At 48.8% G+C, this 23,487-nt stretch overlaps 2 protein-coding genes across 3 annotated transcripts in view; one reads left to right on the top strand and one right to left on the bottom strand.

Annotated features, from left to right (window-relative positions):
- The window catches only part of BUB1 (BUB1 mitotic checkpoint serine/threonine kinase), a 34,300-nt gene that overhangs the window by 594 nt on the left and 10,219 nt on the right, over positions 1-23,487 (top strand). Inside the window, exons 2-26 of the mRNA XM_064445559.1 lie at positions 1,105-1,187; positions 3,091-3,205; positions 3,852-3,980; positions 4,243-4,359; positions 5,456-5,577; positions 5,755-5,856; positions 6,842-6,968; positions 8,004-8,205; positions 8,865-9,009; positions 10,652-10,837; positions 11,270-11,334; positions 11,603-11,690; positions 11,992-12,061; positions 12,572-12,791; positions 13,001-13,091; positions 13,399-13,512; positions 15,788-15,847; positions 15,926-16,070; positions 16,445-16,641; positions 17,649-17,689; positions 17,945-18,051; positions 19,458-19,510; positions 19,618-19,808; positions 21,041-21,201; positions 22,550-22,875. Coding sequence (XP_064301629.1) covers positions 1,105-1,187; positions 3,091-3,205; positions 3,852-3,980; positions 4,243-4,359; positions 5,456-5,577; positions 5,755-5,856; positions 6,842-6,968; positions 8,004-8,205; positions 8,865-9,009; positions 10,652-10,837; positions 11,270-11,334; positions 11,603-11,690; positions 11,992-12,061; positions 12,572-12,791; positions 13,001-13,091; positions 13,399-13,512; positions 15,788-15,847; positions 15,926-16,070; positions 16,445-16,641; positions 17,649-17,689; positions 17,945-18,051; positions 19,458-19,510; positions 19,618-19,808; positions 21,041-21,201; positions 22,550-22,875 — 3,257 coding nt within the window. The remainder of the gene's footprint in view (positions 1-1,104; positions 1,188-3,090; positions 3,206-3,851; positions 3,981-4,242; positions 4,360-5,455; positions 5,578-5,754; positions 5,857-6,841; positions 6,969-8,003; positions 8,206-8,864; positions 9,010-10,651; positions 10,838-11,269; positions 11,335-11,602; positions 11,691-11,991; positions 12,062-12,571; positions 12,792-13,000; positions 13,092-13,398; positions 13,513-15,787; positions 15,848-15,925; positions 16,071-16,444; positions 16,642-17,648; positions 17,690-17,944; positions 18,052-19,457; positions 19,511-19,617; positions 19,809-21,040; positions 21,202-22,549; positions 22,876-23,487) is intronic.
- MTLN (mitoregulin) lies at positions 131-804 on the bottom strand. 2 transcript variants are annotated; one of them, XM_064445558.1, is made up of 2 exons: positions 552-804; positions 131-465 (listed from the first exon to the last, which is right to left on the bottom strand). In XM_064445558.1, the coding sequence occupies exon 1, from the start codon at positions 748-750 to the stop codon at positions 574-576; it is 177 nt and encodes a 58-aa protein (XP_064301628.1). In that variant the 5' UTR covers positions 751-804; the 3' UTR covers positions 131-465; positions 552-573. The 2 variants fall into 2 exon arrangements, with proteins under 2 accessions (XP_064301628.1, XP_064301627.1); XM_064445557.1 differs by having other exon boundaries at positions 131-462; positions 552-803.

Below are 23,487 nucleotides of genomic sequence, written 5' to 3'. Positions count from 1 at the left end.
GGCTGTTTCACCACTTAATCGTCCCCACAGGTTTTTTTCCACGTGTGTACTTTCATAATGAGATTCGCCAGTTGTTACCCTCGCCCGTAAGGTATGTTTTCACTTATCAAAGAAATAAGCACGCCTAGGATCGTGATTTTTGCTAGTTTAATGTATCAGTGGCGCTCCTCGGCGAGGGCAGAGCAGCGTGCCCCCGCAGCAGGCTTAAAGCAAGACAGGTACAGACCACGCTCTGAAATACGGAAACGCATCTGGTGGTGTCGTTCCCATATCCTCAATATTCAGTCAGGTCAGTCCGAGGCCGTTTGGGACCTCGCTCCCCGAAGGACACGAGAGGCCCTGGTGTCCCACAGATGCCATCCTCCTCCAGCAGCGTTTCAATGGGGTTTTCACCGTCCCTTTCCAAACCGGCTCCGACAGCAGGCGCGGGGCGAATCCGGTGCAGCATCCACCGAGGCGAGGCTGCTGGAGGAGACAACCGGAGGGTCGCGCCGACCTCCCGCACCCCCTGCCCAGGCAGGGAAGGAGGGAGGCCGGCAGCGGGGACGCACCGAGGGCTCGGCTCCCCCGGGCTCAGGCCGCCTCCAGCTCCTTCTGGGCGGCGGCGAGGCGGCTCTGGAGGCGCCGCTGGCGCCAGCGGAGGAAGCGGCGGCGGGCACGGTTGGCCTGCCAGCCCACCAGCACCCCGGCGGCGAAGGCGGCCAGCAGCGCCCAGCGCACCGCCCGGGACCGCAGCGCCTCCGCAGCCATCCCCGCTGCCGGCTCCCCGCCGGGGCGGGCTCGGCGCCGCCTCCCGCCTCCGCCGGGGCGGGGCGGACTCCGTTAAAGGCGGCGGGGATAGGGAGGAGCAGTGTCTGCCCCAGCCATGGCGGAGGCGGCCTCGCAGGTAGCGGGGGACTCCGGTGCCCCCAGGGAGGGTGGGACAGCAGGGGGTGCTCGCTAGTAGAAGAGAGTCGCGGGTGCGTGAAGCCGTGGCATCCCTCGTCCCATTTCTGTGTACCTCACCGTGTGGCAAGAGGGACCTCCTTTGATCACTTGCCTTCAATTTTATTTCAGGCTCCAACACCTACTGACCAGCTGTGTTTTTTTTCCCCTTTCCCACAGGATCTTCTGCTGGCAGCAGCGTTTGTCTCTGATGCACAGTACAACAGAAATATTCCTTTTAAGACCTCCCCGGAGGCGGTCAGGTAAGGAGGTCTGCGTCCCCATGCCATCCCACTGGACCAGGGCTCTGGGGCACTTGAGCTGGGATGGGGAGAACCACACACACCTGCATCCAAAGAACAACAGCCAGCAAAGACTGAGGACTTCAGGTTTAGCAGCTGGGCACTGAGATTGGGTGGGTGGGATGCAAAGAACTGATTTAAGCTGAAATGCCTATACCAAGTGGGGCTTAGGGTGTCTGTATGCTGAGGACAGGAAAGGAAATAAAAACTTGGGTTTTGCTGGAACAAAACAAAATTAAACACCACCACCACCCCCCAAACCAGAAGCTGTAACATACCATGGGGATGAAGAGTATGGGAAGCTTGGTCAGCCCTTGCCTGTATAGATGGGAGTGCTGGAGCATGGGAGTGCTGGAGCACGGCTGTGCTGGGTGTAGGTGGTGGGGTTTTGGTAGTGGGGACTGCACTGTTGGCCTGTGTGGGACAACAGCCCCGTGCCAGGCGGTCACGGCTGTAGCTAGCTGGCATGGCGGCAGGTGACACCAGCCTGCTGCACACCAAAGCTTCAGCTAATCAAGGGAGTGTGTGGTACCTCTGCGCAGGTGAACTTCAGAAAGGGTGGTAGCTGCTGGGGGCAGGAGTAATTAAAAGCTTGTGTTAATTGGCAATAGGTGAAATTGTCAAGTCAAGAATGTGTTGCTTACAACGTTGTAGTTGCTTCCCTTTTAGCTGTTGGGAAGAGGCTGAGCAGCTTCAGAGAGGGGGGACACTTTTTCCTTCGGGCTTGGCCTGCTGTAGGCAAGCAACCTTAAGAGGAGGTGGCTAGTGTGGAAGGGAAAGGAGATACCACAGACAGGCAGCAAAGCTGTGTGTGAGCATTAGTGACTCCTGTAGCCCTCCCCATAAACCCTTCCTTCTTACGTAGTTCTCCTGTCTTAGCCAAGGAAGCTTCTTAGGCATCTTGGAGACATAAGTATGGTAAAGCACCTTTGTTACAAAGGTTTTGACCAGGTGAATGCTGTTGTGTAGCTGTAATGCCTTCCTGCTTTGGAAAAAACAGACTAGGTACATGTGGTTTTGTCCTGCCCAAGTATGCTTAGTATAAATAGTAAAAATGAGCAGGTTTTTACATGATCATGTCTTGATGGTGCTATTATGGGTATAATATCATGTCATCTGTATAATCACCTGCCCTGTAGCTTTCATGCAGGTGGTTGTTGGGCAGATGAGAGGACTGTTTGGCAACGCTGGCAGCTTTTTTCATTGGCAGAGAAACTATATGCCCTGCAGATCTGCTCTACATCTCCCCAGAGGAGCTGCTGTTGTGTGCCACTGTGTGAAATCGCCTTGTGGGAGGCTCAGAGCTGGATGCGTTCATGGTTATTGCTAGCATTTACCAGAGGTTTTCCTGCTGTAGGACACAGAATACTGCTTAAGCTCTGTATAAAAAACAGTTTAATGTGCAACAACGTGCTTCTCTCTAGTGGTTTTTCTTATCTGTTTGCTTTTTAACCTGTAAAGAAAGGGTGTTAGATAACTAACCAGACTTAGTTTGTCTCTCATGTGGATACCTGTGCTTAGCAGGAGTTTACACTCAAATTGAGGAACAAGGTAATTGCAGAAAGGAAGCAGCTTTACCAAATCCGTATGTTGCAGTGTTAAACTGAACTGAAGAACCCCTGTGTTCCACCTTCCCAGGATTTTTGCTCCCTGAAAGGGAGTAAGGCATCCATCAGCTATCAGCCTACAAGGAAGGGCCAGGAAACAAATTGCCAAATCCTTGCCTGGCAAAAGCTGTGCTACTGTTACCCTTCTTCCCCCATGACTGTTTGGGATGGCGTGTGCTGCCCTTCCAAGACACATTTGGTGAGCCTGTGGGTTTGTGCACTAGAGCCTTTACGGTGCCACTACCTTCTTTCTACAGGCTCTATTACCTCTATAACCACTGGATTATGCGAACAGCCACCTACTTCTTCATCTTTCTCAACCTGTCCCTTGCCATGTTTGAAGAACCTGCTGTGTATCCACTCCCTTTCCTGGTAAGTTTTCAGTGGAGAAGCAGGAATGCAACTAGTATTGCCTTGTTTGGCAGAGCAGGCAAAGGTTTCTTGCTTGCAAGTAGTTGTCAAATTGTCAGGAGAGAATTGATGCTGGTATTTCTGTTGACGTCTTTTTGATCTACTGAAATGGGGCACAAAAAAGGGGCATAAGAGCTAGACAGGGACTGCGGGAGCCATCATGGCCATCAGCAATGGCTGATGTGACCGCAGACACAGTCATGTTGCTTTTCTGCCTCTGAGAAACAATTCTAGCCTTCTCTGTGACCCAAATCCAGTCCTCATCTATGAAAGCAGAATTGGAGTGTTGCCCTTAGGACCGACTTTTCTGTAGCCTTTATTTTTCCTGTGGTAGTGTGTTGTGAGAGATGTGCTCCCTGAATCCTAGACAAATCTAAATTTACTGGGTTTAGCCTGCCTGTGGCAGGGAATTTCACAAAAGGAAGCCTGAAACTATCGCTCAGTGCCAGATGTGTGAGCCTGTAAAGCAGCCGACAGCAAAACCCACTGGAAAAACTTTTATGCTGACTCTGCCTGTTTTTCCTTTGCCTGAACATCCTCAGGGCTGTGTGAAGAGGGCTGGCACTGCTCTTGGTTGTCCTGATTTGGGCCCCTTCTCTCTCTGCAGGTCACTTCTCTGGTCGAGGTGTTGTGCCTCCTGGTGTTCTTCGGCCGACTGACGCATTTTGCAAAAGTCACCCTTCGCAATGTATTTTGGAAAGATACCAAGAACATCTGCATCATGGTTGCAATCCTGGTGAGTTAGGCCTAGGGGAGCCTCTGAGGTTGAAACGGCCAACGTGGAGGCAGCTTTTTCCTCCTTTTGCTTTCCTGGTAACATAGGCCTGATGCACAAGGGCTTTACAAGAGCCATGGCCCAATTGACCAACAGCTCAGCCACCCTGTTCTCACAAACCTGTCATGTGTGCATCCGTCCTGTATCGGCCGACCCTGTTGTCGTCGCCATCTAGACACGTTTCCAGCATTGCTTCTGGGAATGTTCCTTCTTTCTCCTACAGTTATCACTAACAGACTTGGCCATATACGGGGTCCTCAGGACATACAATGTGAGGAGCATTCGATGGTCAAGAATTGTGAGGCCTATTTTCCTGATCAACTTTGCAGAGAGTCGCCAGGTAAGGAAGAGGTCTGGTGGGATGTACCCCTGGTGCAGGGCCCTGTTTTTGTACAGCCTACTGCTTTCTGAGATCCAGGGGGTTTAGTATAAAGGTTTTTCTGCAGAAATGGCAGACCTTAGGTTCCTGTGAATGAAGGTTTCTCTCAGAGGTGTCTGGAAGCAAGACTTTGAGATGGAGAAGAGGGTGTGTTAGCACTGGTGCTGCTTGGGCTCTGTGCAAAGTACCAAAAGGCTTCTCCCTGTACCTGTGGGCTGGGTTATTGCTGTCCAGAGCCCTGAGCATGCTTGGGGCTGGAACTAGAGCTCCTCACCAAACAGTGCTGCGATGATTTAGGGGAGATCACACTTAACAAAGTATACGACTGCATGGAGGAGGAATGTTTCTTGTAAGGTCAGCCCATGGGCTGTGCTTAGTCCAGCCTGCGTGGAGGAGCAGCCTCTGCATGCGGAGTTAGATGCTGTCCTCGGGAGGGGTGAATGTGAGCAGCACTGCAGACAAGAAAACTGTTTCTCCCTGGCTTGGGGGCCAGGTTACTTATTTCTGGAGTAGGCAAACAAGCACAAGTGTCACGCTGTTCTCAGAAACTGAACTTGATTTGGACTCTGATTCCTCTTGTCACAGTGAGATCTTTGCCCTGCTGCCCAAGACTGTTCTGGTCCTGACTTACAAATGAATAAACTACTGTGGTGTGGAGGCCTGGGGGAGGGAGCAGTTGGACTCTCAGGCTCGGAGCATGTGTTTCGTGGCCTGGAGCAACGGGCTTCTGTCCCTGGCCAGTCCCCTGCAACAAGAGCATCTCAGCAGTGACACAGGGCCCTCTGTCCCTTGGCTAGCTGAGTTTGTGATGGTACATAGATAGGGTCTCTCTTCTTAGCATCCCCTCTGGGAATGAAGAGGAAAGGCCTGGTGCTCTTGCACAGGTTTTAGCAGAACAGAGCTGGCACATCTGTGTCGGAATCTCTCCAGCCGGGTGACGCAAGAGTGCCTGTGTCTGACTTTGCTTGCCTGTCCCTGTGCAGGTGTTTGTTCCAGATGGGATGGCGAGGGGAAAAATGGTTACCGCCTTGCCTCTAAACGCTTCCCTTCTCCCCAGCAGATTCGGAGAGCCTTCCGCAGCATCCGCAACACGCTGCCGGAGATCACCTACGTCTTCTTGCTCTTCATGTTCAGCCTTCTCATGTTCTCCCTCATGGCCTTGAAGCTGTTTGGTGAGAGGTGCGAATACTGCTTTTGCTCAGAGCTGTGTGGGAAGAATGTGTGTGATACATTCGGGCAGGAGGGAACCTGGCGACTCCGAATGATTATTAGTGAATACAAGCACTGCTGACACATGCAGTTCCTGTGGTGGGACATGTGATCTCTGCTTGACTTAGATTGTCCTTTTCCTCCTAGGAATCTCCAGACAGCAGAAGGCTTGCCATATTTCAAAAACTACCTTGAAATTGTGTTTGACCTCTATGTGCTGGTGACAACAGCAAACAGCCCGGATGTCATGTACGTGTGCTGTATGTGTGCTGAGCTTGTAGTCCTTCTGTTGTGAATGCTGGTGTCCCGCTCCTAGCATTGTTCTAACGAGAAACCCTGCCGCTGTGTTTTGCACAACAAGGTATTTCAGAGCAGCAACAGGGCTTTTGCTTTTCCAGCCTGCAGGTGTTTCATGAATTCTCTGCCATCCATTTTATAAATGGCTCTGAATATGAGGTTAGGAAGACTTTTAGAAAAGATGCATTAAAAATACTGCTTTCCAACTGACCCAGCAGCTGATGAAGGCTTAAACCAGAGGGACAAACACTTTCTTGATTAAAGCCAATTCCAGAAAAGGAAGGGTGTGCTCTAGTGAGCAGACACCTTTTTCTCTCATAATATTTGCAGGGCTTTCTGTGCAGACTTTTATTAATTTGCACAGCTGTGTTAAACTTAGGCGAGGTTGGGCTTTCTATCCCCATTTGTTTTAACTGGGTTCCCATTTTGGTTTGTACTGTGAGGGTGCCATCAAAGAGCGGGGCAGGGAGGAATGGCGTGCTCATTTGTGTGCTGGAGATGTACTGAACAGAACTGGAGTGTTACGGGGAGCCTGGGCATTTAGACTGAGAAGTACCTCTAGTCCTCCCATGGTAAGAGGAAGGATGGGGTCTGAGGGCAGCGAGTGTCTGTGAAGCCAATAACCAGCTTATGACTGAGGTGTCACCTCAAGACTTGGCACTTAAACTTAGCCACACTGACAGAAGCTTAACCTCTGCACTTTCTCTTCTGCGTCCCTTGAATTGGGGCGTGATAAACTAGGACAAAAACCTAGTTGAAGAAAGCTGTTCTCCCACTGAACTAATGCATAGTTTTTAGCTTGGGTATTATCTGGCAAGTTTAATCTGGCTATCCAAAACAGTATGTAGAAATCCATCGGGAAGACTGTTTTCTTATGGTTTCTTTTATCTCCCTGTTTGTCTGCCTAGCAAGTAGCAATCTCTCTCCCCTTCTCTAGGATGCCAGCATTTGACTTCAGCTCATGGTATGCCCTGTTCTTCATTGCCTTTGTCATTGTCAACACGTATATCTTCATGTCTCTCTTCCTGGCTGTTGTGTACAACAACTACAAAAAACACCTGAAGGTAACGTTTGGAGGGGGGAATTGTGATCTGTGACTGCCTGCTGTTCTGTCTAACCTTGTAAGGAAATATCTGGCTTTCCCTTGGAAAGCTTCTGCTTCTGGGTGTGGAGGAGGGAGTACAGCTTCTTACCATTGATGCTCTGCAAATAGCAAGCACAGGTCCACCTTTCATATCGTGAGGATTGTTGTGAGTTCTGCTTTTAGCATTTAACAATGAAATATTCTATGGTGCTGTGGACCCAAGAAGTTGCAACAGGTAGGAAACACATGTCTCTGCATTACTACTGCTAAAGGCCTAATCCTAGCTCAGAAATGCTGTCTGTATGCAGGAGATTGTTTTCAGCTGGCTATAAGCACACAGCACACTTTTTCTGCCACTGCATGTGCCCTTAAAGCAAAGGAAATGTAAAGGGAGGTCTAAGTAAATCGGAACTCTTGCTGCTTCTACCCAAACTGAGTAGGTGCAGTTTAGTACTTGGGATCAAAGGGTGAGAGCTGGGAATTCCTGGGTGCTCCCATGAAGGACTTGGCTCCATCTCAGTAAGCAGTCTGCTAGGTCTTCCCGGAGGCTGGTCTCCCAAGGGTATAAGATTCTTTAGCCTGCTTAATCATGCACAGAAAGAGATTCTCCACCCCTTATCTCAGCAGTATTCACTTGCAGATGGGAAGCATGTGTGGGCACATCCTCTTTGCTTCCGTGGCCTGTGGACATGCAGATCCTGTGATCATTGTCATCTCCTTCCTGTTAGACGCTGTCCTTTGTCTTTTCTTCCGGTTTTCAGTGCATCTCCCAGTAGCAAGCAATCTACTGATCCTTCTAGAGTGCTGTGTGGAGAGCCCATTGTTGCCTGTTAAATATCATTTCTCATCACCCCCACTGACTGTGCTGTACTACATGTCTAATATCACTCCAAGTGCATTCCTCTGAGTCTCTTCTGGCATCTCTGTGCCAATAAAATAAGACTTTTTTCCTCTCAAAAAAAAAAAAGAGGGGAAGGGTGACTGAAGCTGCCTGAATCATGATACTCTTTTCTAGAATGAGATCCGTAAGCTTGCTTACATGAAGCACCGCAAGATGATAGAGGCCTTCAACCTCCTGAAGGAAGAGGAAGGAGCACAGTTTGTGGTTAAAGAAGCCCGGTGGAAGCAGCTTGTCAAGCTGGTGGCTCCTGATATCAGCAACTCCCACCGAGAGCTGCTGCTACACATATCAGATGATGAGCAGAAGGGTTTTGTAGGTGAGCAACAGGGCACTGCTGTGCTCAAGGGCCTGGGGAGGAGCCTGGTGCTTCAAGGGGTTTGGCATTGGGACTTGTGGTCTGTAATGGACCCAGAGGGACTCCAGGCCCCTCTTTCTGCTTCCCTCCAGATTGCTTAAATCCTGGAAGGTTGTTCTTTCCTCCTGTGCCGTAGCCCACATCATGTATGCTGTGGGCAACTCTTCCTGACTGTTTGATATCAGGCCAAGCTCACCATGGAGACTGGGACCTCCTGTTCTCAGCACAGGACAAGGAAAGCCTCTCGTTATCAGATTCCTCTAAGCAACGTACCTTCCCACGCAGTCCTCTGGAGCATCTCGCTTTGCTCCTGCTGGAGACAGAATATCAGGACAGATGGGTCAATCTCCTCATGCTGGATCATGCCCATCCTGATCATTAAAGTTTTGTGGTGGTTGTTGGCTTGTGGCTTGAGCCAGTCCCCCAGGAATGGGGCAGAGGAGCTGCTTGAGTGCTGAGTTCAGCCTGTTCTGTGGTGGATACCACTTTGTGTGTGTGCATGAACAGGTATTGAGTCCAGATAGCTCCGGCTTATGTGCATATATGTTTGCATTTGCCGGACACGGTCTCTTTTTTTTTAATGGCAGCAAACTGATGCGTAGTGCTTTTCCCTACTGCAGACAAGAAGTCCTTTGTACAACTGGCAGATCTGCTCAACATCCAGGTGATTACCCTGAAAATACGCAGCCATCCGCTGGGACAATGGGTGCCTCGTGTATACAAGTCAGCAGTGAGTCGGTTCCTGCGCAGCATGGTTAGGCACAGGTAAGCCTCTACTGGCAGAGCAAGCAGCTCTTCACGCTCAACGGGCTGCGGAGCAGTGGTGTGAAAAGCAAATGCTCATCTGGGTGTCATGCTGGAAAGTGCAAACTACATTTAGGCAAACATTGGACATTTTTAAGTGATCTGTGGACCAACTCTGCTCTTAGCCTGCCTTCAGTGGTGTGGAGAAACTAGACTTGGCTATTGGCGAGCCCATACCTCTTGCAGTCCCGCTTGTTCTATATCTTAAGTTCTAGTTCTTCTATAGGTGCTGACAGTAAATAGTTTTTACTGAAAGCAAGAAGTGCTTTATGGCCTGCCTTGAAGGGCCAGACTAAATGCTTTGCTTCATGGTGATCTTACATCAGCAGCCTCTGCTGCAAAGCTATGTTGTGCTGCTTCATCAGCTCTTACCACATTGGTACTATGAGCTACTAGTGCTCTGTTTGGCATCTGAGTCTTCCCAGCATTGTGAAATCACTGGGATTGGAAGGAACACCTAGAAATGATCTAGTGTAACCCTGCTGCTCTAAGCAAGGTCAGCTAGAGTAGGGCCCTTGGGGCTATGTCTAGTTGCATTTTGAGTATCTCCAACGATGGAGGCTCGGTAACTTCTCCGCAACCTGTTCCAATGTTTGCCCACCCTCGGTTTAAAAAAAAGCTTTTTTGTTTAAACGGAAAATCTGTGATTTCAACTTGTGCCCCTTGCCTCTTGTGCTTTCACTGGATACCACTGAGAAGAGTCTGGTTCTGTCTTCTCTACACCTTCCCATCAGGTATTTATAAGTACATATTGAGATTCCCCTCACCCATCCCCCTTTCAGGCTGAACAATCCCAGCTCTCTCAACACTTAATGTGTCAGACTCTCCCACCCTTTATTCGGTTTGTGACCCTTTGCTGCACTCGCCCTAGTATATTCATGTCTCTCTTGTGCCGGGGAGCCCAGCTGTGGATGCAGAACTCCAAATGTGGCCTCACCGGTACTGAGTAGGTGAGGGGATGTAAATCACTTCCCTGGACTTAAAACACTCTTCCTCCTGTAGCCCAGGATGCTGTTGGCGTCTTTGCCACCAGGGTGCGTTGCTGGCTTATGTTCGACTCGACAGCCAAGACACCGCACACCCCCTGCAGAGCTGCTTTTCGGGTGGTTGATCCCCAGCTTGCACTGGTGCCTGAGGTTATTCCTCCCTAGGAGCAGGACTTCGCGTTTCCCTTTGAACGTGGTGGGATTCCTCCCTGCCTGCTTTCCCAGCCCATCCAGGTCCCTCTGGCTGCAGCGCACCCATCTGGTGCACCAGCCCCTCCCAGTTTTGTATAGTCATCTGCTTTACTCATGCAGTCTTTCTGCTTGAGAAATGCTGCTCGGCTTGTAAGAAACACAGCTGCAGTCAGCCTCTACGAGATTAACACTGAGAGCATTGGCAGTGGTGTGCCTTGAAGGCTTGTGCTCTGCTTTGTGTTGGGCTTCAAGGGCAAAGCCAAACTCTGTAGTAACTTTCCGAAGCTCTTGGGTTTGGGGAGAAGTGATGGGTAAAGGTGGTTTACCTAAATCTCAATGTTTGAGAGGAGGCAAAGAACTGAAATAACTGTGTAACTTTTACCTTCTTGGGAGTGGCAAACTGATTTACCTTTTTCTTCTTGAAGGGGATTTGTCTGGACTTACGATGTGATCATTCTAATAAATGCTGTCTTCATTGCTCTGGATGAAGAATCCCCCTATATTTCATATGCAGAGTGGGTCTTCCTTGCTTTGTATATAATTGAGATACTCCTGAAAGTGTACACTTACGAACCGAGGGCGTTCTTTGGCAAAAATCAGTTCTGGAACTGGTGAGTGGGATGAGTGTTGGTGTTAAATGTGGTGTGAAATGCGATGAGATCTGTGTGTTCAGCCCCTCAAACTGGAAGTCTCTTGGAGAGATGGGCTTCCTGACTCACGTGCCAGGGAATAATCAAAATGATTGTGTGCACCAGAGGGCATTGTGCTTTCCTGGCCTAACCTGGCTCTGAACTGTGCTCTGCCCTGCTCTGTTAGCTCACTCAAAGGTAACTCTGCAGCGTGTAAAGGTAGTGGCTGGGCAGGGGAAAGCTGCGTTTAGCAAAATGCTTTCTCCTCTTCCCACTCTGCAGATAGTTTGGGATGATGCAGGGCTGCCTGGCACACGTGTGAGGAAGAGGGGCTACTACTTTCATGTGTCACACGGCAGCTTAAGCGCCCATTCTCTGCCACAAGTCTAACAGCACTGCCTTCCCTCGTGCTAGGTTTGATACCCTCATCATCTTTGCTGCCTTGACTGCAACGATACTCAATACCACCCTGAAATCGAGTAAGTGCAGCTTAAGCAGTCTGCATGCATCTGGGAAACTCGGTGGTCTTGAGTTGTCTTTTTGCCATCACCTTGGCCTTGGGAGGCTTTTTGACAAGACAATTAATTTCTTGTAGGGTTTCTAAGAACTAACTCAGTCTCTTCTTTTTAATAACTACCTGTTATAAACAGTGTTTAACAAGGACATAATTGTAAAGCATGTTCTTACACTTCACTTCCCTGCTTGTTTTTCAGAAGAAAAACAATCTTTTCTTTTTTGGTTTCTTAGCCACCAAGTACAACAGCCAACAGATCCTGGATATCGTCTTCATCTTAAGGGTCCTCAGGCTAATAAGGATTGTTGACAGCATTCAAAGGTAATGAAGAGAGTGGTATAGGGATATGGGGTTTTGGGGCAAGCCATGTCAGAGGCTGCCTGAGACAGTGTCTTGAATTGCTCTGCATGGCTGCTTTGGACTGACTGTGGCCACTCTAAAGCATCCCAAGGCCTTGTCCCACTGTGCCTGGGATGATCCCTGTTGCTGCAGCGTCTCTGGAGACTTAAGTATAAATAAGGGCATGTGGGGAGCATGTGCTGGATGGGGTGTGACAATTAATAAGCATGGGCTTTAAAAGAGCCTCCCCACAGCAGATGCTGTCATAAATCATTTGCTGTAGGTTCCGGGTCATCATGAACACACTGATAAACATCGTACCAACAATGCTGACATTTGGTGGGCTGACTCTGGTAAGAAATCCTGGTATTTTAGCTCAAAGCACTCCAGTTTTACAGGGCTGTGTCTAAAGTCCCATGCTCACGCTCTTTTCAAGAGGATAAATGCAAATCTCTGGATGGATGGCCTTTGAAACTGTAAGTGTCCATTTGATTCTTGGTCATCGCACATGTAAATGTGTGCAGAGAGGTTGGGGATCCTGCTAGTTGCCAGGTCAGGACATTCTTTGCAGCTGTGACCTAGGTAAGAAGCTGAACAAGAAATCTGTTTCTCAAATAATTACCTAAAAATAAGTTCTCCTCTTACGATTTAAGAATACTTCATTTCCATGCATTTGAGCTGTAGTTCTTGGCATATTATTCCTGACTGGTAATTGCCCTTGAGTGGGTTGGGTCACTTAGACTCTATGCTGCTCCTTGGCAGCTGGCTGTGTCCGTAAAGACTGGAAAAGCTGCTGGAACTCTCAGCTTGCTGTGGAGCTTGCTGCTCGCTGGAGAAGCAGGCAATGAGGTTTCTCTTCCCAGGTTGTGTACTGTGTATTTGCTATCATTGGCATGGAGTTATTCCATGGGAAAATCCAGTTCTTCCCTGCAAACTCGAATGCTCCTCATGCCCTGGAATGTGGAAACCCAGCCCTCAAGGATTCTCTGTTTGCCCGTGCAAAATACTGCAAGAACAACTTCAACAACTTTGCATCGTCCTTCATCGTCCTGATGGAGCTGACCGTAGTCAATCAGTGGCATGATATCCTTTGTGGTGGAAGGTCCAAACTGGAGCTTGGTGATCCATGCTCGTCCCCTGTGTTGTGTGCGTCCGTGCACATAGTGCCAGCCAACAGAGGAACGGTCTTTGTTCAGAAGGTCCTTGCTGGCAGTGTATCGGGCTCCTCCCTTAGCACTACCCTACAGCATGATGGTCTCCTCCAGCGCTCTTGCCCTTAACTCCCGTTATACTCTTTGCCAACGGATTTGCCAACGTGACGGTTCAGCCTGCCAAGCTGTATTTCATTGCCTTCCACATTGTGATGGTGATAATTATTGTCAAGTAAGTTTTGGGTTGCTCTCCTCCATTGTTTTGGATTGGAAGAGGGGCTCTGCCCCCTGCCAGGGTGGTACTGGCGGTCACACACGGTGTGACTCTTAGAGACAGGCGGGACATGTGTCAGAGGAATCTGTTGCATGTGTTTTCTCCAGTGAGTGCTGCTCTGACTGACTTGGAGCTCCCCATCCCCAGCAGAGGAGGGGATGGCATGCTGGGGAATGGGCCTGGGAATACTGAGCCAGTGCCCAAAAGCAGGGGGGGTGTCAGTAAGGAAATGCCGTGATGTAATTCTGCTCATCGTTTCTTTCAGTATCTTTGTGTCATTCATTTTGGAAGCTTTCTTTGTCGAGTACTCCCTAGAGAAGAGTGAAGTAGAAACAGCCATTGAACAGAAAATCCAGGAGCTGGGAATGGGAGTTCAAGAGTAAGCCCCGCAAAAGGGTCGCGCTGGGTGCGGCCGGCTTGGCACATCTGATGAGGGCTGTGGGACTGCAGGAAAATGCCTGCCTCTGCCCCCAGGTGTGAGCTGAGACTCCTCTTCCTTGTCACACTGTTCTTGCTAATCTGTCGTGACCATATAGGCTTGGTCTAATGTTAGCAGGCTACTCACGTTGGCCTTGGGTCTGCCTCGCTGAGCTCTTCCGGCCCCAGGCTGTTTCCCAGAGGACAGGGGAGGAGCTGGAGACCAACAGCACGACTGTGGCACTTGCCCTGCCCAAGAGAATCCATGGCTGCTGGGTGCATGTGGGCCCCTGGGTAAGACGTGCCCCCCCAGGGTAACTTCTGGTCCTTCTTGTGTAGGGATGAGCTCCAGGATGAACAGCTCCTTGATAACATGGAGAGTTCTGAGCACGACCTCGAGCGGGAAGGTGGAATGAAGCAGCAGTCTAAAGGGCTGGTGTTTAAAATTGCCTCCAAACGTAAGTGCAGCCCAACAGCGTGCCTGGTCTTTGGCTTAAGAGGCCAAGGCTGGGAACTGTCCCTGGTCATAGGCCTGTCTCTGGGGAAGCTCCTGTGCACTTCTGCTTTCTTTAGGCTATAAAAGCAGCTAAAACTCAACTGGAGATCTTTAGAGAACTGTGGATGCTCTAATGTTTGCTGTTTTTCCTACTTTTGTAGCAATCCTTTTCCTCCTTCCTACCTAGGCCCTCCTGTGTGCCCTTGTCTTCGGTAGCCAGCCTATGAAGACAGTCTTGGCGGCTGAGGTCCTGCTGCTGCAAGAAGTCTGTTTTTTCTGCCTTTTCTCCTTCTGTGTTCCTCCTGGCTTGGATCACAGGGTGACTGTATGCTCCTTTCCTCTAGCTTAATGCTTACTTTTTTCTTCCAGATTTCTTGCCATACCTCAACAGCTACCCAGTCTTGTGCTTCTTGGCATGGCAGCTGCTTGGGGTGGTAAATCCTTTGAAGGACACACAGGAAAAGTGCTGAAAATATTAAAATAATGGTCTTATCCTTTACAAGTGCTCACAGTGCTTGAAAGTGTGGGGGTAAAATACCCAGGAAGGTCATTTGGGGCATTTTTCTTGCCTGTTCAGGGTAAAGCATGGGGAACTACCTTTGAGTAGGAGCTGCCTTAAGGTAGCTGCTTCCCGACTTCTGCTGAGGACTGGGAACACGTGCTCACGGTGACTCTTTTTGGCCACCTGCAGGGTACAGGACGGTTGATGCTCTGCTCCAGCGTATGTTTGAGGCAGAGATACCCCTTGAGGATGAAGGCCTTTCATTTGAAGAGATCTTAAACTTGTCCCCTACTGCTCCTGCACCTGGTAATCTGACTTCGGAGAGCGCTGCGTAACAGGGGCGATCCACAGCGGTCGACAAGGAGGAGCGAGTCTCCAGCGTGTTCCCTGGCTGGCTGCCTTCAGCCATCGAGCTCACGTGCCTGGGTTACGCAGCAGAACGTGCAGCTGACACCGGAAACAGCTTCGTCATGCAAAGGAGCTTGTAAAGTCTCGTATAAATGTTGGAACTGGAACTATACCCTCATGGGAAAGCAGAGGGAGGGCGGGTGTATCTGCCTTTCCCGGCCAAGTAACGGTGCCGTAATCAGTATGTTATGAAATACCTACTACTTGTAACTGGAATCTTGTATTGCAGCACTTTTATATGCGTGTATGGAGCGATGTAAGGTGAATTAAACAGCCCTTGAGCACACAAAAAACAGCAGTTTGCAACCCTGAGCCGGGCTCTGCGGGGCGGCGCGAGCTCCGCCCGGGGCAGCCCGGGGCAGGGGGCGGGGCCGCGCCGCCCGCCCCACCCAATGGGCCGACGGGGAGGCGGGCCTTTCTTGGTGATTGGGGTGGTGGCGGAACGGACCGGCCAATGGGAGGGCGAGACGGACCGGCCAATGGGAGGGCGAGGCGGGCTGCCGGCACGCCTGCGCGGCGGGTTTGAATCGTCGGTAGCGGTTGGTGAGGGCGGGCGGGAGATGGACGGGACCGCGCGGTGAGCGGGGGCGCCGGGGCGGGGGGAGCTGAGGGGAGCTGAGGGGAGAGGGAGCGGTGTAGGCCTCGGCCTTGGTCTTCGCCCCTACCGGTCCTGAGGGGAGGCTTGCCTGCTGGGCCTGAGGGGATGCTAACGCCTCGGAGGGGGCGGGCGGTGCTGAGCTCCAGCTCTGGGCCTTTCCCTGCCTGGGACTCCACCCAAAGGATTTCCCTCCTTCTTCCCCCCCCGGCCCAAACCTTCCCTTTGCCTTGCAGGAGCTACGAGGCCCAGATACAGAATTACCAAGGCACTGACCCGCTGGACCCGTGGGACAGGTCAGTACACCCGTGGTTCAGATGTCAGTATCGCTGCTGAGGTACGACAGGCTTTTAACTTGCTTGAGTGCGTTTCAGGTACGTGCAGTGGATAGAAGGATGTCTTCCCCTTCAAGAAAAACAAAACCGCTTGCCCAATCTCCTGGAGCAGCTTGTGAAGATATTCGTAAGCGACAAGAGGTACCACGATGATCCAAGATTTGTTAACTGCTGCATTAAGCTGGTAGGTATATGCTTTTTGGGGAATTAAGCTAGCCTAAAAATCCAAAGCCGTCCTATTATTCTGTAGTTCCGTGATTGCAAAGAGCTGTGGGAGGAAAAGGAGCCCTCGGGGGTGTGCTGTGGAATTCATATGTACTGTGCTCTGTAGCAGCTCTGAGAACTTCTCAGTCTTGCTGAAGGATAGCATATTTTTTTTTAAAGCTGTGTTATTAAGCTGTTTAGCTTGTGAGAGGTATCTTATTTACTAGCTGGTTTTATCTCTAGAAAACAATGCTTTCTTAGAATGGTAACTGAGAAATTGTTATTGGAGTTTGGTTTTTTTCCCTTAAATGTTTTTGAAAGTGCTTATGGCTTATGCAACTTTATCTTATGCAGGCAGAGTTCATAACTTCTCCTTGCCAGTATTTTGACTACATGTATGGGCAGGGAATTGGAGTAAAGTCATCCAACTTCTATGTTGCTTGGGCTCAGCAGCTTGTAAAGGAAGGCAATGTGCAGTGTGCGGGAGCTGTCCTTCAAAAAGGACTTCACAACCAGGCACAGCCACGAGAGAACTTGCAACAGCTGTACTGGTAATTCTGATGTGTCTTTTCCTTGTTGAGTTACTCGAATAGTGCATGGTTAATTTTTTTTCTTGTGTGCACATGCCCTGTGCTGTAGCAGAAGTAAATCAGCGGTTATTTTTGTGAAAGGCGGATGTAAGCTTAAAAATACTTCTTTGCTCCTTAATATTTGTTGGATGTTTCGGAGGGTGTATTGAGAAAAACTGTGCTACAGTGTCTTAAGTAGGGCCCAGAAAGAAAATACCTTCACTGAATTGATTCGTTTCCTGTTTAGTCTCTGTTAAGTGGATTCAAACTCTGAAGATGGACAGCCTGACCTGCTTCAGGCAGCCTACCCTGGAAACACTACACATGAGCTTCACTACTTGGGAGCTCGAGCAAGCTGACTGTGTTAATGACACTCGGCTTTTCAAGTTAGGGACACCTGTATGCTTTCCAGAGTGTATTAATTGGCTGTAGCTCACCCTGTAGCTGCCTCTGCTTCTGTTGACACTGCCAGTTGAATGCATACTTCTGCTGCTGCTTGATTTGGGCCCTCCTTGATTTTGGTTTGTGGCCATAGCTGGAACCGCAGTGGAATCGGATGTCAGTTCCTGATCTGAGCTGGATTTTTTAGTCCACCTTAGGGATGTGTTTGCAATACTACATATATCTAGTTTCTAGTGTTTATCATGCAGTACTTAGCTGAGAGCAGGTGCCTGTTGGAGTTTAGTGTTTAGCTGTTAAAAGCACTAGAGATGGTGCTTCTCATGATGTTTTTCCTCTGGTGATGATAAAAAAAAAGAACCCAATTTCCATGTACTGCTGCCTATTGCAGGCTTTTTTATGTTTGTGAATGTGAAGCCAACAGGATATGTCCATATACAGTAATAACTGTCCTGTAACTAAGCTGGACTCCGTAGTGTCACGTTTCCTGGTGTCGATAACTGTACAAGGAAAGCAGATGTTCCTGGCGGGTGGGGAGGAATGAGGGACAGATGACTTAACGATAATAACTGATATTTCTTGCAATTTAGCTGGCTGCAGAATTATGATCCTCGGAATCCTCCTTTGCAAGGTGAGGCCAAAGGTATCTGCCTGTAACCTGTAGCTCAATTAAATGCATCTTTTACCTTGATCCGTGAGTTTTGTCACTAAAGAAAACCAGTTTCCTGTAGAAACTGATTTTTATTTTTTCCTGGCTGTATTTAAAATTCTTAAGGGGAGTGTATTCAGAAAAAGGTATTAATTTACAATGCTTAAATTTATTAAAAATTCATAAATGAAAAAATTATTTCTACTTATTAATGCAAACCTATATTACCTGCCCCAGGTGCTGCTGTTATAAAACCACTTCAAACTTCTCATGCTGTGAATCAAATGGTTCCTCGAAAAGGTGTTTCAAATCTTAATGACTCGGCATACACTTGCAAAAATCAGGTATGTGACTATTAATAAGCAACATAGACATTGTGAGGACTCCACGTTTTTCCCCACAAAGTGTAGATCGATGAGCTTGACTGAATAAGATATACCAGATATAGTTAGTATAGTTTGTCTCAAACATCACTGATCTTTTTATGCTGTAAGCATCACATCTTCTTAGAAATATCTCAGTTGGGAAGCAATGGGACACAGTTTTTAGTCACCTGATATGTTTCCAGAATCACTGCCAAAGAGCGATCCATCCAGCTGGTTAGCATTCTTTGGAGGAATATTATTGATAGATTCTGTGCTGGTCATGCTTCTTGGAGATTGCCTACACTGAATGGTGTGAAATTTGAGTTAGTTCTTAAATACGCTCTTTAAGAATGAATAAAAGAGAATGCCAGAGGAAGAAGAGAAGTTTCTGGCTGGTCCTCAGTGGGATGGTGCCTTCCTGCAGAAGTCAGTCTGAGCTGGGAAATAACTAGGAGATAGACGACTTTATCGCAGTTCACGAGCCCCTCTGTAGCTTGCCAGGTCAGTCTCTAACAAGTTCCAGCTGAGGTTCTGCTCATAGTTTGTGGAGGTCTTGAGTTACCTTTACAGTCCAAATCCCACCACCCTGTAGTTATCTTCTGTCACCCCCTCCCCCACAGTAAAACTACAACAAAAAAAAGCTGAGTTACAAGAGGTTTGGTTTTTAAGTACCGGAATGCAGCAGCCTCGCTCTTCTGAGGTTTGGCAAAGCTAGTTACGATTCCTCACAGCCTTTCTGGCGCAGTCAGATGAAAGGTGAATGGGGAGTGAAATTAAAGGCTGTGAAAGACTGTGGGTAGGAAACTGATGTAGCCTTTCTCAGCTTGGTTGTTTTTTCTAAAGCGCTTGTCTCTCTCTAGTATTCCCTGCAAACACTGAAAGGTGTCTTGGATGATGGAATAGAGCTTAAACCTTACTATGCTGGCTGCCTGTTCCTTCCCCCTGAGGCTGGATAGTTTGTCAAAGAAACAGCAAGAGGCCACCCAGTCTGTTCTTAACAAACCCAAGTGATCCATAACTTACATTCTCGCTTTTTGGAATAGAAACTACCTGTTCAGCCAGTTCCAGCATCCTTCTGGACTGCAGTTTCCAGAGCTACGCATGTCTGTCTTTGTTCTCTGGGATCTTGTTCATCTTCCAAAAGCTCTCGGAGACTATGGCAAACTGTTGTATGCTGATTGATTCTTCAGGATGAACTTCCCCAGGCTCTGATGACTTGTGGAGCTCTTTCCGATCTGTTCTTGCCATGCTCACGGTCTGAATTGTCACCTCTTCAGTCGGAATTAAATATTAGGGGCTTCATGGTTGCTGGTCTTGTCAAAATGGATGGTTAACTATAATATTGGAATTCTTTTAATTTTTTTATTTCCCCTGCTCTGCTTTAGGGTCCTGATCCTGCTGGTACTCAGTCATGCTCTTCTGGTGGAAGAGAAGAAGTGTAAGTGTGTGGGGTCTTTTTTAAAGTCACACTGTGGGAAAACTAACATGCTCCCAGAATAAGTCCAATAAACTTGAATAGAGCCTTTTCTTATTTTTTTCTCACAGAAAGTATGTTACCTACCTCTCCAAATCTGAAGTTCTTCCTAAGTCGTCGTCTACTGTTGTTGAATGTGAGCAGATCGCAATGTATGATAAAAACCTGCTCATGTGTGAAGGCTCTGAACTGTCATTTGAGGAGCTAAGAGCCAAGAGATACTTCAAGAAATACGAGCGCCTCAGAAGACAGCAAGAATGGGGTATTCTTCTCTTTCCATCGAGCTATTTCAGAAACATTCTCATATTCTTGGAAAACTAGTACTTGGCTGCATTCATTTCTTTTCAACCTCTCTCCTGAAGCCTGAAAACTTTCTCAAAGCCCAAGTTAGCCTCCCCGTATGGAAACAGGGTGGGGTGAGCTTGGAAGCAACGGGTAACATGCCAAATGACTGGCATTGATAGTTACTGTTTAAGCTCATCCCTTGAGTTTGTCCTTTTCAAGCCTAGATTTTCATACAGAGGGTGGCATTTCTTCTGAGGAAACGGGAGGAAGGTGTGAGCAGCTCTTTGCAGTACTAGTTCCCTGATGTGAGCTCTAGCTGTGGCTCTCTGCAGCCTGTAATTCAAGATTGAGAGTATCTTGGTTCCTGTCGGTAGGCTGTAATCGGGGAGAACTCAGGGTATGCTTTAAACTGTCATATACATGATGCCGTGCTTTGTCCGTGGCCCATGTCAATCAAAGGCATGCTGCAGCAAAGAGTGATGCTGTCTTCACTTTGCCTTCTTGGCAAATGTAGCTGTGGGACACCCCTTGTGTAGACAGTGGTGGCATGCTTGTAGCTGGGATGGGGTCCAGGCGAAGTTCATAATTAGCAAACAAAGGTGTTACCTCTGAATGATGACGTTTTGGAGAAGCAGGGGGACTTTCAAATAGACAAGTCTCAGAGAAGCAAAACAAAAACTGAGTGCAAATAAAGAGCAGCTGCTTAGAAGTGGGTTAGTTGTGTATGTGTGACATTTATGGGGGGAGGAAAGTTGCTGGATGAAAGAAGTAGTTATCTCATTTGGTAAAGGAAGAAATGGATCAATTGCAGTCAGTGGAAAAAGGAGAGATTCAGTGGGAGGGGAGATGCTAATGCGTTTTTAAAACAAGTGGTTGCGTCTGGCACCACAAGTACACACCAGGTGAGAGGTAGGCTACCCTGTGAACTCTGCTAAAAAGCACTAGGGCTGCTGCTGGTTGCCAGGCCAGTGCTGAGATAGTGCTGTGTAGCCCTCCCGTGAGGGATCAGGACTGAGGGGTTAGACACCAAGTCCTGTAAGAAATACCTCCTTCTCCCAAACTTATGCCTCGACATCTGAAGATCGTCCTGCAGTTGCACAGACTGTATATATCTAAATTTTAAATTCAAGCAGCTTGTAATGTCTGTGTTGAGAAACTCATTTGGATACTGATTAACTGTTTCACTTGACATCATTGTTTAATCCTTAGAAGAAGAAGAGAAAGACTCCATAAGGAAAAAAGAGTCTGCTGTCCTTGAACTGCAAGCCCTGCAGCAGAAGCTGGAACAGCTCACCCAGCTCACCAAAAGCTTGGAGGAAACTAGACTGGAACCAGAATCTGCAACATCAGCTGAACCAAATAAGACAGTGGTAAGTATGTGCTATGATCAGTAGGAGCAGTCTTCATGCACTCACCCAGCTGGTGGCCGGTCACAACTGCTGTTCCCCAGGGCTCGGTGTTGGGGCCAGTTGTGTTTAATACCTTTATCAATGATCTGGACGAGGGGATCGAGTGCACCCTAAGTGAGTTTGCAGATAACACCAAGCTGGGTGGGAGTGTCGATCTGCTGGAGGGCAGGATGGCTCTGCAGAGGGACCGGGACAGGCTGGATCCATGGGCCGAGGCCAGTTGTGTGAGGTTTAACAAGGCCCAGTGCTGGGTCCTGCCCTTGGGTCACACCAACCCCAGGCAGCGCCCCAGGCCTGGGGCAGAGGGGCTGGGAAGTGCCCGGCGGAGAAGGCCCTGGGGGTGCTGGCTGACAGCCGGCTGGGCATGAGCCAGCAGTGCCCGGGTGGCCAAGGAGGCCACCAGCCCCCGGGCTTGTGTCAGCACTGGTGTGGCCAGCAGGAGCCGGGCAGGGATGGGGCCCCTGTGCTCGGCCCTGGGGAGGCCCCACCTCGAATGCTGGGCTCAGGTTTGGGCCCCTCGGGACAAGAAGGGCCTTGAGGGGCTGGAGCGTGTCCAGAGAAGGGCAGCGGGGCTGGGGCAGGGTCTGGAGCACAAGTGTGCTGGGGGGTGGCTGAGGGAGCTGGGGGGGTTTAGCCTGGAGAAGGGGGGGCTGAGGGGAGCCCTTCTCGCTCTCTGCAGCTGCCTGAGAGGGGCTGGAGTGAGGGGGGGGCTGGTCTCTGCTCCCAAGTCACCAGTGACAGGACGAGAGGAAACGGCCTCAAGCTGTGTCAGGGGAGGGTTAGGTTGGATATGAGGGAAAATTTCCTTACTGAAAGAGCGGTCAGGCCCTGGCACAGGCTGCCCAGAGAGATGGGGGAGTTGCCATCCCTGGGGGTGTTTAAAAGACGTGTAGAGGTGGTGCTTAGGGACATGGTTTAGTGGTGGGCTTGGCAGTGCTGGGTTAACGGTTGGACTTGATCTTAAAGGTCTTTTCCAACCAAAATGATTGTATGATTCTAAGGTTCTATCTCACAAAATTTAACCATACTTTAGACAGTAACCAGAGTAAGTTGTTAACTGAATCTGGAAGTTCAGGCTGCAATACCTGGCTAGCATAGATATCTGGCATAACTTCAAATACTTGATGAAATACACTTTAATTTTTAATCCCAAAGATTTGTTTTTGCTTCTCCGCGATTTAGTTTTAGTCGCATGTAAAAGTTCTCTTATGCATGAAAAACTGTTCTCGTTATGCAGAAATAAACGGGGAAATGGCAATGGCTGTACTTGGGGGGGTTGAGTGTAAAAAGCTTTTTTTTGTTTCTAAAGGTGCATCCACGTGTGACACCCAGTGCAGCTTTACAGCAAAACTGGACAGCATCTTGTCAAAATTCAGATCTGCAAAACACCCTGGTGCCAGACCAGCCTCAATCAAGTACTTTATCATCCGCTGCTCTTAAACTGCAGTCAGTGAAACCCGCAGGTCACCGGATGACATCAACCTCCCTGTGGGAAGTAACATTTAAGAAGGATGTCGTCAAAACTCAGCCTGAGCTTGGAGAGCTCCAGAACAGTTCTGTGCACCCTCCGTTCAATGTTTTGGCTCAGGAACGGGCACGTCCTGACTCAGCTCTTAACTGGAGTGTTGGAGAACAGTACGTATAAACAGGCTAATTCTTACTCTGCAAATTCTGCGGTCTTCCACATCTACACTTCAGCTGAGAATCAATTAAAAGTCCTCTCATTCCTCTGAAAAAAAAATCTGAAGTAGCCTGTGGAAACCAATATGTAGACGTAAATCAAACCTATATAACTTACAGTCCTCATTTCAGTTCTTAATTCCTTTCACCCTGTATTTTCGTTGCAATAACTATGAGGAAATCCAGTGTGTAACTGAAGTAATTATTCAGTGTTGCTGTCCCTGGCATACCTAAAATAAACAACAGGACATGCTTAGCTCATGCAGGTCCCATACATTACATCTTGGCCGCAAAGGTCTCTAGAGAAGAACAAAAGCGCTTGTATTTGTCTTCTGCACTCTTGCTTGTGGGACTTGGCTAATACAGGAAACAGAACTGGGGGGCAGAGGGAGAAACCTAGGTTGGCAAAGCAAGCGCGGCTGCATAGGCTTGGCCGACGAGGAAATGGAACCAGTTATCTTTCACTCATATTATGGGAGTTACTCGGAGGCAAACTGTGTCCAAAAAGAGTATTTAATGCCAGCATTTTAGCCTTTTTAAAGGACTCCACTGCCTTTGAGGTTTTAT

Source organism: Phalacrocorax carbo, chromosome 3, assembly GCF_963921805.1.
Source record: "Phalacrocorax carbo chromosome 3, bPhaCar2.1, whole genome shotgun sequence".
NCBI lineage: Eukaryota > Metazoa > Chordata > Aves > Suliformes > Phalacrocoracidae > Phalacrocorax > Phalacrocorax carbo.
The sequence above is the reverse complement of the archived record's forward strand: the minus strand, read 5'-3'. Positions and strand labels throughout refer to the sequence as shown.

What these genes read in the sequence shown, in the direction of transcription:
- MTLN (XM_064445558.1), bottom strand. Translation starts at nt 750, where the DNA reads ATGGCTGCGGAGGCGCTGCGGTCCCGGGCGGTGCGCTGGGCGCTGCTG.